General features: G+C 50.8%; 1 protein-coding gene across 3 annotated transcripts; it reads left to right on the forward strand.

Annotated features, from left to right (window-relative positions):
• Window positions 1-1,017: 1,017 nt before the first annotated feature.
• CNPY3 (canopy FGF signaling regulator 3) lies at window positions 1,018-11,185 on the forward strand. 3 transcript variants are annotated; one of them, XM_004044032.5, is made up of 6 exons: window positions 1,018-1,632; window positions 6,394-6,517; window positions 7,494-7,590; window positions 9,638-9,760; window positions 10,011-10,128; window positions 10,489-11,185. In XM_004044032.5, the coding sequence occupies exons 1-6, from the start codon at window positions 1,482-1,484 to the stop codon at window positions 10,710-10,712; spliced, it is 837 nt and encodes a 278-aa protein (XP_004044080.1). In that variant the 5' UTR covers window positions 1,018-1,481; the 3' UTR covers window positions 10,713-11,185. The 3 variants fall into 3 exon arrangements, 2 of the variants coding, with proteins under 2 accessions (XP_004044080.1, XP_018885019.1); XR_010134076.1 differs by lacking the exons at window positions 10,011-10,128; window positions 10,489-11,185 and adding an exon at window positions 7,330-7,391 and having other exon boundaries at window positions 1,035-1,632; XM_019029474.4 differs by lacking the exon at window positions 6,394-6,517 and having other exon boundaries at window positions 1,038-1,632.
• Window positions 11,186-12,364: the final 1,179 nt, after the last annotated feature.

Here is a 12,364-nt window from a genome sequence, read left to right on the forward strand (position 1 = left end):
TGGGATTACAGGCGTGTGCCACCACGCCCGGCTAATTTTTTGTATCTTTAGTAGAGATGGGGTTTCAGCATCTTGGCCAGGCTGGTCTTGAACTCCTGACCTCGTGATCCACCTACCTCGGCCTCCCAAAGTGCTGGAATTATAGGCGTGAGCCACCAAGCCCGGCCTCCTCTTTATTTTTTATTTTGATTTGTTTATTTATTTTTGAGATTGGCGGGGGGGGGGGTCTCGCTATGTTGACCAGGCTGGTCTCCAACTCCTGGCCTCAAGCAGTTCTCCCTTCTTGGCCTCCCAAAGTGCTGGGATTACAGACATAAGCCACGGCGCCTGGCCTTTTTCTTCTTCTTCTTCTTCTTCTTCTTCTTCTTCTTTGTTGAGACAGGGTCTCACTCTGTTGCCCAAGCTGGTCTCCAACTCCTGGGCTCAGGTGATCCTCCTGCCTCGGCCTCCCAAAGTGCTGGGATTACAGGCGTGATCCATTAAGTGTTCCCCTTAATGACACAGCAGATGAGAGTTTTACTGAGTATCTCCTTGTGCCAGGCACCCTGTTGTTGCTGGGGAAGCGGAAGGGAGAGACAATCGTTAATCGGCTAAATTTCTGCCTTCTGAGAGCTCAGAATCAAGAAATAAATAATAGGGCAGTAAAAGGGGCTGGGATTACATACAAAAAGAAAATTAATGCCTGAACTTTTTACAATCTGCTCGATAAGCTTTAATTCTATTAACCTATTTGAGCTTCCCAACAACAGGCAAGCTCCCACAGCAGCTAGGAGGATCACTTTGTCGTCATACAAATAGAAACAGGCTCAGAGAGGAAGTCATTTGTTCTAGTTCTCACTAGGACAAATCTACTGGGTACTAAGAAAGTGTGAAGGCTGGGGACAGTTTGAGTCGTCCTGCTTGCACTTTAAGCGCCTACAAGAGTGCCCGGCTATAACAACCACAGTACCAATAATAAAATTTAAAAACAGATGTTCAGTAAGGACTTGCGGCATTAGGACCCCAGGAGGGAAGTGACGTTCGAGGAGGCGGAGAAAGCCGCGAAGACGCCCTTCCCCACATCTTCCAGCACCTGCGCGCCTGAATCCGTCCCACCCAGGCCCAGACGCAGGCTTCTTCTCCTCGGGTCCTGGTCCTGCATCCTCTCTCTCCCAGAGCCTCCGTTAGGGGGTGGGAAAGGACGTTGCCATAGGTCGGTGAGGCCACCATCTGCTCTCTTACTGGCCAAGGGCGTAAAAAGATAGTCCTCCCATTAGCTAGAGAGCAAACCCCAGAAAGCCTATTGGCTGCGCCGTCCGCGGGCCTTGGTCCGCTTTGAAGGCGGGCTGCGGCTGCGAGAGGAGGGCGGGCGGGAGGCTCGCTGTTGTCGTGGTTGCTCGGAGGCACGTGTGCAGTCCCGGAAGCGGCGAGGGGAAACTGCTCCGCGCGCGCCGCGGGAGGAGGAACCGCCCGGTCCTTTAGGGTCCGGGCCCGGCCGGGCCATGGAATCTTTGCCTGAGCCCGCGTCCCGCTGTCTTCTGCTTCTTCCCTTGCTGCTGCTGCTGCTGCTGCTGCTGCCGGCCCCGGAGCTGGGCCCGAGCCAGGCCGGAGCTGAGGAGAACGACTGGGTTCGCCTGCCCAGCAAATGCGAAGGTGAGGAGGCGGGGCCCGTGGGGCGTATCCTGCCGGAGGGGCTGGCTCCAGCGGTGGTGCTTGCGGAGCAGCGTCGGGGGTTGCAAGGTTCCGAGCTTTGCAGGGTATCTTCCTTCCTTGAACATGCTGTGCGCCGGGACGCTGCGGCGGACGAGAGATCTGGTCCCGGTACCCCTGGAGTTCACACATTGGTAGAAACAAGCAATGATAATTCAGAGTAGTAGATGCCATGATAGGGGAGGTACAGAGCTTCCTTTTGGGGGCCGGACGAGGAGCATCTGGTCCAGCCTGGAGTGGGGGAGGGGGTGGGCGAAGGCTGTGTGCAGAGGGGAGTCAAAGAGGGCTTCATACAGGAAGCACGAAGAGGCATTAGGAGTTAGCCGCGTGAAGAGAAGTGGAAAGAGAGGGGCCCACTCAGGAAACTACAGAGGCAGAGGCCTGCCGGCTGAGAAGCTAAGAACGAGTTTGAGGAACTGAAAAGCTCCAGATGACTCATCTTGGGGGAAAAAAACCTAAGACTTTCCCCTTTTGCCCTCACTGCAACCCAATCTGTGTAGTTGTCTGTTGCACCCACTAACAACTCCTCGAAGGCAGGAATTTTGTCTTAGATACGTATTCACACAGTGTCTGGTAGGCACTCAATAAATGTTTTGAGAATACAGATGATTAAATGGGAGACTGTGGGTGTGTGTGAGGAGGAGGATCTGGATCTGAGGAGCCCTTTGGGGGAACAATAGAGCCTATGGGGAACTTGAAAGAAGATTTTAGGACTTTGGAGAAAAGGTGAGTCCCAAAGACATAGGCGTTGAGGAACTACAGAGAGAGAGGGAGCTACCAGCGAGCCAGGACTATAAAGGACCTATTTCTTTTTCCTCAACTCCGTCCCTTAGTTTTCTCCCCAGACCTTACAGTCATGCCTGCCTTCCCAGCCCCGTAACCCCAGGGCCCCCAGAAAGTTGGCTGTGAATCTCTCATCTGAATTGAAAGCCTACATCAGGCCAGATGTTCCCTAAACACTGGAAAGTGGGTTTGGGGTAAGTTTGGGACACATAATCCTTCCATTAGAGAGATTAAAAGGATGCTTTAGAGATAAGCCGACTTCACTGGTAGGGCACCCAGTATGAGTTCAAGCCTGTGCCTTCCCCCCGTACTTTCTTTTCTTTTTTTCTTTTCTTTTTTTTTTTTATGAGACAGTCTGGCTCTGTTGCCCAGGCTGGAGTGCAGTGGCGAGATCTCGGCTTATTGCAACCTCTGCCTCCTATGTTCAAACGATTTTCCTGTCTCAGCCTCCTGAGTAGCTGGGATTACAGGCGCATGCCACCATGCCCAGCTAATTTTTGTGTTTTTAGTAGAGATGGGATTTCATCATATTGGTCAGGCTGGTCTTGAACTCCTGACCTCAAGTGATCCACCTGCCTTGGGCTCCCACAGTGCTGGGCTTATGGGCGTGAGCCTTTGCTCCTGGCCGCCCTTTCACTTTTCGCTCTTCCTCTAGTCCTGATAGCTTTTTTTTTTTTTTTTTTTGAGATGGAGTTTCGCTCTTATTGCCCAGGCTGGAATGCAGTGGCGCGATCTCGGCTCACCGCAACCTCCGGTGACCCACCCTCCTCGGCCTCACAAAGTATTGGGATTACAGGCATGAGCCACCGTGCCTGGCCTTTTTTTTTTTTGAGACGGAGTCTTGCTCTGTCGCCCAGTCTGGAGTGCAGTGGTGCGACCTTGACTCGCTGCAACCTCCGTCCCCCAGGTTCAAGGATTCTTCTACCTCAGCCTCCCGAGTAGGTGGGACTACAGGTGTGTGCCACCACTCCCGGCTATTTTTAGTAGAGATGGGTTTTCACCATGTTGGCCAGGCTGGTCTCGAACTCCTGAACTCGGGTGATCCGCCCACCTTAGCCTCCCAAAGTGCTGGGATTACAGGCGTGAGCCACTGCACCCAGCCCAGCTAACTGATAGCCTTTCAGCGTTTCGCTTCCTCTTCTCTTTGTTTTCTGTCTTATTATTATTATTATTATTTTTTTTTTTTTTTTGAGACGGAGTCTTGCTCTGTTGCCCAGGCTGGAGTGCAATGGTGCAACCTTGGCTCGCTGCAACCTCTGCCTCCAGGGTTCAAGTGATTCTCCTGCCTCAACCTCCTGAATAGCTGGGATTACAGGCACCTGCCATCATGCCCGGGTAATTTTTGTATTTTTGTAGAGACTGGGTTTCACCATGTTGGCCAGGTTGGTCTTGAACTCCTGACCTCAGGTGATCCTCCCGCCTCAGCCTTCCAAATTGCTGGGATTACAGGCATGAGCCTCCGTGCCCAGCCTGTATTCTGTCTTATTCTGATATCAAAGAGCCCATACTCTCCCTCTTATTATTCTCATAGCCTAAGGAGCTCACATTTATTCTCCTTAGGCAACATTCACAGACTCACGGAAGCACAGAGATGCCCAGGATCTCTATATCTCTATATCTAGAGATCATTCTAGTCTCCCTCATTTGGTAACTGATGAAGATTAATTGAAAAGGGATTTGCAGTCACAGGATGGCTTGGCAAACTACAACCGTTAGGTTCATCTTAATAGTATATTTGTTTGTATTATTATTACACCTTTGTTATTAAATGCTGACTGTGTCTAGCCCACCAAGCCTGCCTCCTGGCTCAGTAGCCTGAGTGGAACAGGCCTTGGCACAGAGGAAGGAGAACCTGCCCGGAAAAAAAGAGTGGGTGGATGTCAGTGAGGGTCTGGTGTCTGTGCCATGAATCTCCTCTGAGTCTGGTTCTGGGTGGGATCCGCAGAGGAGGTCTTGAAGAGGTAATGTTTGGAAGAGCTGGAAAGCAAGGCTGTGGTTGATGGGTATGAGAGAGAAAGGATGTTCCAAACCTCCCCTTTCCCCACTCCTGGGGAGGGCGTGGGAGGAGGGGCAAGTGGTGCTAGAAAAATGATGTGCCTGCACAGAGTACAGGACAGAAGAGGGGAGGGAGCCCAGATGGTCCTGGATGGAGAGCTGGGGAGGTGAGACATCGCCAGTTCATTGCAGACTTGAAGATCACCAGCTTATTATTTGGAATTTTTATGTGTTTCAAATTCTCCAAGCCATTGATTAATTTCACCAAGCAGGCCTCCAGGGGATGTATTTATTTTTGTGGTAAATTGGTATTCTAGCAGACTGTGCTGTCAGTGTTAAAACTGCTGATGGCATTTAGCCTTCAGACTGGTATTCCATTCAGAGGCATCAGAAGACGGTCTCTATCAACAAGATTTATCAAGCGTCCAGCATATATCAAGTCCCAGGCTAAGGAAATATGAAAAAATCTAATACATAATGCACATTTTGGGGACCCTTGTGGTCTATGTGGAGAGACACATCAAATGACTGAGGGTCCTTAGGGAGAGCATGGATCCTGCAGAGGCCCAGAGTGAAATCTAGAGCAATTGGCATTAGTGCAGAATGGCTTCCTGGGGGAGAGGCTTATAATGCGAGGTGGGCAGGATGGGCAGAGAAGCCCTTACAAGGCATTAAGTATTTTCCTAGGGCCTCAGGCACTTCACATCCTCGGTGGTAGCACTGTAGCACTCTATACAGTGGTAGTTATTTGTCTACACCTTTATCTGCTCCATTAGACTGAGTATCTGGAAGGGAGGGGACCTTGTTTTCATCTCTGTATCCCCAGGCTGACACGTAGGAGTTGCCTAATACCTATTTGAGGAAGGGTAAGAGGAAATGAGGAAATAAATGTGCGGAGACAGTAGGAACAAGAGCTCTCTGGAGGGCATGGAGCAAATTAACTTGGTAGAAATAGAGCTGATGTTGGAACACATATGAAATCAAGTAATCTAACAACCATAAAAGATGTTTTGGGGACAATTAAGGAAATTTGAATATGGACTACTGGGTGATGTTGGAATTGTTAATTTTCCAAGTATCATAATTGTTCTATGGTTATGTAGGAGGAGGTCTTTTTTCTCAGGAGATACATGATGATATATTTACCTCAAAAGGTCATGTTTGCCACTTACTTTCAAGATGGTGTAGCAAAAGAAATGTATATGTTGTTGAGATATTATATATTATATATTGGAGAGAGTGTGGCAAACTATTAACAACTGTTGAATACAAGTGGAAGGTATTCATTGTGTTCTTTCAGCTTTTCTGTATGTATGCAATTTTAGAAAGTAAAATGATAGACCCTGGCGTGGTGGCTCACGCCTGTAATCCCAGCACTTTGTGAGGCCGAGGTGGGCGGATCGCTTGAGGTCAGGAGTTCGAGACCAGCCTACCCAACAAGATGAAACCTGTCTCTACTAAAAATACAGAATTAGCCGTGCATGGTGGTGCATGCCTGTAATCCCAGCTACTTGGGAGGCTGATGCAGGAGAATCACTTGAACCCAGGAGCTGAGATCTCATCATTGTACTCTAGCCTGGGCAACAAGAGTGAAACTCCATCTCAAAAAAAAAAAAGGGATACAAAGAACAATTGCTTAAGGGCAGGATTTACAGTAAGTACATGCTCTTACACAAGAAACAGTAGATAAAATAGAAATCCTAGAGGCATTCCTGGAACTGGGGTTAATCAGAAGTCAACATGGCACATTAGCATCCAAGATGGAGTTGCTTTAGCTTCCACAGGTTCTAACTCCTTCCCTGCCTTGAGTGCTGATTTTGGTCCTCCAGTCTAGGAAAGGATGCCCACCTGGATCTGTTTTGCTGGGAGCTGGCCTCCCATTAGACTCATGTGCACTCAGTGGGCTGTGCTACCTCCCTCCCCCAGTGTGTAAATATGTTGCTGTGGAGCTGAAGTCAGCCTTTGAGGAAACCGGCAAGACCAAGGAGGTGATTGGCACGGGCTATGGCATCCTGGACCAGAAGGCCTCTGGAGTCAAATACACCAAGTCGTAAGTGAATGGGGACTCACTGGCCTGGCCTGCGTTGCTGCTGGAGGCTTCAGGGGTTTGGAGTTCCCTTCTCCCAGCTAGGCAAACCCCCTACAAGGGCATCATTTGTAACCAAGACCTGAGTTTGCCCACTGATTCTGTCCCCAGCTAATTGGGTGACGTGCATAAATCCCTTAACTTCTTTATGCTTCAGCAGATTTCTCATCTCTAAAAGCAAGACTGTTGGACTATATCATTGATTCTCAGACGCTTGGATTTCACAGACCAATGCAAGTTTTTTTTGAGACGGAGTTTCACTCTTGTTGCCCAGGCTGGAGTGCAATGGCATGATCTTCGCTCACCGCAACCTCTGCCTCCCGGGTTCAAGAGATTTTCCTGCCTCAGCCTCCCAAGTAGCTGGGATTACAAGCATGTGCCATCATGCCCAGCTAATTTTCTGTATTTTTTTAGTAGAGATGGAGTTTCACCATGTTGGTTAGGCTGGTCTCGAACTCCTGACCTGAGATGAACCGCCTGCCTTGGCCTCCCAAAGTGCTGAGATTACAGGTGTGAGCCACCACACCCGGCCACAGTGCAATTTTTTAAAACATTAGTAACAGGATTACCAGCTTTTTATTTTGCTAGGTACAAATATAGTTTTTAAAAACCCAATTCTGTCAGCTGTGATCATCCTTTCAAAGAGAATGATATTTTACTATCAAAATTTAATAATTTTGCTTTATCAAAAAATCTAAATACTGAATCATTTAGCTTTATAAAAAATTCCTTCCCTTAGAGCTGTTAAAATTTTGTCTCTCTGGTCTGTGTTCCAGCATTTCAGATCCCCCAGACCAGATGACCTATCTTCCTTCCAGCTCTGAGTCACTTCCCATTGGTGAGATGTGCAGGTGTTGGGGCACAGGGCTGGAGGGACAGACCACTAACCCACTGCGGCTAGGAGGGGAACTCAGTTCCTCTCATCCTCCTGTCTTGGCAGGGACTTGCGGTTAATCGAAGTCACTGAGACCATTTGCAAGAGGCTCCTGGATTATAGCCTGCACAAGGAGAGGACCGGCAGCAACCGATTTGCCAAGGTTGGATTCGGGATTGTCCTTCATCCGCTCTGGGGTCAGGCCTGCATGTATCTTAGTGTGTCTGCTGGTGTGAGTGTGATTTGAAGATGACCACCTGGGATCTTCCTTCATTGCCTCTTCCCATTCTTTGATTGCCGTTTGTGCTCCTCCCCTCTTGAGTGGCCTCATTTTTCAGGCACATGCATGAGGGTCTGGGCCTGTTCATGAGGGTCCTGCTTCAATCTCAGACACAGGCAGAAATGCTCCACAGTTGCTGCCCCCGTGGGAACCTAAAGACACTAGAACAGGGAGAACTCAGCAAGATCCAGGATGTGCAGAAAGGTGGGGGTTTAGGCGAGATGTCAGAGGACACCTGGGGGGGAGTGACTGCCCAGTCCCACCTCTGGGTCCACACAGCACCTCCCACAACCCCGCTGGGGTGCCCTTGTGATGGCCCATGTACTCAGTGTGTGTACGAGTGTTTTTCTCTCTGGAGAATGAGCTGCTTACAACAAGGCCCATAGTTCTTACTCTCTACATCTTCAGTGCCTGGCACAGGGTAAGATAGTTGCCACCCACATTTTTCTACCTAAGTTTCCTTCTAGCAAAGGATACCATTCATAAACTCCTGGGATACCTAAGGGTATAGTCTCAAGCAGCAGAAATTTGTATGAATTTTGCACTCAGTAATAAATCTGTGTTTGCTTTAATAAAAAGTGTTTAAGAATTATTTTTCATAGCAGGAAAAAAATGAGAAACAATCTAACTCTACCAATAGGGGATTAAATACGTTGATCCAGCCGTTTGGTGGACTAGGATGCGGCTGGAAACGAAACATGGGGAGGCTCTTTAGGAACTGAATTCAATTGATTTTCAAGGTTTTTGTTTGTTTGTTTGTTTTGGAGACAGAGTCTCACACTCTGTTGCCCAAGCTGGAGCGCAGTGGTGCGATCTCAGCTCATTGCAACCTCCACCTTCCAGATTCAAGCTATTCTCCCACCTCAGCCTCCTGAGTAGCTGGGATTACAGGCACCCACCACCACGCCCGACTAATTTTTGTATTTTTTAGTAGAAACGGGGTTTCACCATGCTGGCCAGGGGGTCTCGAACTCCTGACCTCAGGTGATCAGCCCACCTTGGCCTCTCAAAGTGCTGGGATTAACAGGCATGAGCCACTGCACCCAGCCCTTCAAGGTATAAGTAAAAAGGGCAAGTGCAAAATAGTGTGTATGCTATACCACTGCTTGTGCAAAAAGGCGGGGGGAGGATATATTTAGATGTTGGTGTTTGTATGAGTTATCTCTGGGAAAATAGAGGAAACGGATAGTATGTTTTCTCTGGGGATAAGACCTAGGCAGCTAGCAGAGATAGTTTTTACAGAATAAAGGGTCTACCTGCCTCAGCTATGCCTTTTTCCCACTGAGGAAAGACACAACCCAGGAAGAACGGAACAGCAGGTCTGGATGATATGGGAGTGTCTCCAGCCATAGTGAGGGGAAAGAGCTAAGACAAACCTATTTCCTGGAAAAGAAGCATAAAGCCAAAGGGCCTGAGGGCAGCCGCAGGTCTTTTTGAAGCGATGAGGTGTGCAGAGGCAGATCAGGGGGTATATGTGCAGGGGTTGTGGGAAGCAGGCCTAAAAGAGGGAAGAGGAAGGTCAGGTCAAGGATGAGGCCAGGTGCGGTGGCTCACGCCTGTAATCTCAGCACTTTGGGAGGCTGAGGTGAGTGGAACACTTGATGCTAGGAGTTCGAGACCAGCCTGACCAACATGACAAAACCCCAACTCTACAAAAATTAGCCGGGTATGGTGGCACGCCTTTGTAGTCCCAGCTACTTGGGAGGCTGAAGCAGGAAAATCGCTTGAACCTGGGAGGCAGAGGTTGCAGTGAGCTGAGACGCTCCAACCTGGGCGACAGAGTGAGACTCCTTCTCAAAAAAAAAAGGATGAGGATCCTTAGAGGGCGTTGAGCATTGGTCTTATAGCTGGGTTCTTAGCCACCACTGGGAGACGAGGGTGGGAGGGAGAGAAGGGAGCTCCGCCTCTCATATCTGGTCGCTTCTTCCAGGGCATGTCAGAGACCTTTGAGACATTACACAACCTGGTACACAAAGGGGTCAAGGTGGTGATGGACATCCCCTATGAGCTGTGGAACGAGACTTCTGCAGAGGTGGCTGACCTCAAGAAGCAGGTACAGGCCCTTCAGCCCTTGGAAGGGTTGCTGTGCCCAGTGAGGGGCTGGTGGGGATTGGGTCTGCTCTGAGGAAGTCCACCCAGGCCGGGGTGGCTTTGGTCAGGTCATTTCACCTCTCTGGCCTCAGTTTCCTTAGGTGAACCGCTGCCACTGCCTACCTTGCAGTGAGTTGCGAGGCTTAGCTGAGCTCCTCTAGGAGCGAGTCAGGTGCTGGGGTTTTGCCAATATGAGGTATTATGATTAACAGTGTGATGTGCTGGTGGAAGAGTTTGAGGAGGTGATCGAGGACTGGTACAGGAACCACCAGGAGGAAGACCTGACTGAATTCCTCTGCGCCAACCACGTGCTGAAGGGAAAAGACACCAGTGAGTTTGGGGAAGCAAGGGCAGGCTGGCTCTGGATGATTTGTTTGCTCTCCCTTGGGGGAGGTGGGTAGGAGGAGAAACAGAGGGCACCAGAGGGCATTGTAGGATCTCTGCCCTCGGAAGGCTTGATTGGCAAGACATGGTAAAGTAAGAGTCACTGAAACCAGGTGCAGAATGATGGGCAGACAAGTCAGATGCCCCCAGAGGGGCCTGGTGGCCACAGCGAGAGGCAGGAGGCAGGGAGGCTGATGTCAAGCACAGTCCCAGTTGCTACTCCCACGGCTCCCTGCTCAGTGCTCCTTGCCCAGCACCCCAGCCCTGAGGCACTTCTGTTGAGGGTCTCTCTCCTCCACACCCTAGGTTGCCTGGCAGAGCAGTGGTCCGGCAAGAAGGGAGACACAGCTGCCCTGGGAGGGAAGAAGTCCAAGAAGAGGAGCAGCAGGGCCAAGGCAGCAGGTGGCAGGAGTAGCAGCAGCAAACAAAGGAAGGAGCTGGGTGGCCTTGAGGGAGACCTCAGCCCCGAGGAGGATGAGGGCATCCAGAAGGCATCCCCTCTCACACACAGCCCCCCTGATGAGCTCTGAGCCCACCCAGCGTCCTCTGTCCTGAGACCCCTGATTTTGAAGCTGAGGAGTCAGGGGCATGGCTCTGGCAGGCCGGGATGGCCCCACAGCCTTCAGCCCCTCCTTGCCTTGGCTGTGCCCTCTTCTGCCAAGGAAAGACACAAGCCCCAGGAAGAACTCAGAGCCGTCATGGGTAGCCCACGCCGTCCTTTCCCCTCCCCAGGTGTTTCTCTCCTGACCCAGGGTTCAGGCAGGCCTTGTGGTTTCAGGACTGCAAGGACTCCAATGTGAACTCAGGGAGGGGCAGGTGTCAGAACTGGGCACCAGGACTGGAGCCCCCTCCAGAGACCAAACTCACCATCCCTCAGTCCTCCCCAACAGGGTACTAGGACTGCAGCCCCCTGTAGCTCCTCTCTGCTTACCCCTCCTGTGGACACCTTGCACTCTGCCTGGCCCTTCCCAGAGCCCAAAGAGTAAAAATGTTGTGGTTCTGATTTCTGAGTCCTCTGCAGCCCTCAGAGGTGCCCTGGAGCCTCTTGTTCTTTCCTGCCCCTCGCCTTCCAGCCCGTGGGGCTGAGGAGGGGAAGGCTAAACCCACCCACTCTCGGGAGCAGCAAGTGCTGGGAAGGCCCAGGGTTGTCTTGGGGTGAGGGGAGGCATGGGCATAGGATGAGGCCCAGGGCAGTGCACTGACCTTACGCTGCCCCCTTGTGTCCTGGACACCTGGCTGCCGTTCCCTCCCTCCCTCTCTCCTGCTGCTCCTCTTCCCAAGGCCTCCCATTTGTTGTGTAAAATGCAGTGTTTACCTGGCCAGCTCCCGCCCCTGTTCCTACTTCCACCTGGCCTTGACTGTTGGTCCTGAACCTTGTTCTCTGACGACCACACTTGATCACTCTGAGGTTCCTAGCTGTCGTACCTGGAGTGCAGTTGGGAGGACACCCGGTTCCCAACACCATCTGGTCACACCATGTTCCTCAGGGCCAAGGGAGGAGCAGAGAGGCTGGCCTCTAGGGAGAAGGGGTGGGAAGCTGAGGCACCTCCCAGTTTGTCCTGAAGGCAGGGATCGGGGCAATTGGTACAGTAGTGATGACAATTGTATGTATTCAAATTGTATGCTCTAACTTTTACTATTACCACACTCTTGTGAGGTGTGCTGTTAACCTCATTGTGTAGAGGAGAAAACAGGCTAGAGTCAAGTGATATGCTTGGAGTCAGGTGACCTTGGAGTCAAGGTCCTGCTGTTAAGGAGTGGTATAGCTGGGACGCAGACACTGGCGTTCAGATTACAAATCCATGGTACTTCCACTCTCCACAGCTGCCAGGGCCTCTTCCCCCAACCCCTGGCACTGACAGTGTGAGTTGTATCGAACTGGTTTGGTTTCTTGGCCTTAACCTGTCACCACCACCAAGATTCTTTTTGTTTTGTTTTGTTTTTTTGAGGCGGAATCTCACTCTGTTGCCCAGGCTGGAGGGCAGTGGTGCGATCTTGGCTCACTGCATCGTCTGCCTCCCGGGTTCAAGCAATTCTCTGCCTTAGCCTCCCGAGTAGCTGGGATTACAGGCGCCTGCCACCACGCCCAGCTAATTTTTTTGTATTTGTAGTAGAGACAGGGTTTCACCATCTTGGCCAGGATAGTTTTGAACTCCTGGCCTCGTGATCCATCTGCCTCGGC

The sequence above is a fragment of the Gorilla gorilla genome, chromosome 5 (assembly GCF_029281585.2).
Source record: "Gorilla gorilla gorilla isolate KB3781 chromosome 5, NHGRI_mGorGor1-v2.1_pri, whole genome shotgun sequence".
In the NCBI taxonomy this organism is placed as follows: domain Eukaryota; kingdom Metazoa; phylum Chordata; class Mammalia; order Primates; family Hominidae; genus Gorilla; species Gorilla gorilla.

What these genes read in the sequence shown, in the direction of transcription:
- CNPY3 (XM_004044032.5), top strand. Translation starts at nt 1,482, where the DNA reads ATGGAATCTTTGCCTGAGCCCGCGTCCCGCTGTCTTCTGCTTCTTCCC. An exon ending in GCAGCAACCGATTTGCCAAG is followed by an intron (nt 7,591 to 9,637) that starts GTTGGATTCGGG and finishes CGCTTCTTCCAG; the next exon opens with GGCATGTCAGAGACCTTTGA. An exon ending in GCTGAAGGGAAAAGACACCA is followed by an intron (nt 10,129 to 10,488) that starts GTGAGTTTGGGG and finishes TCCACACCCTAG; the next exon opens with GTTGCCTGGCAGAGCAGTGG.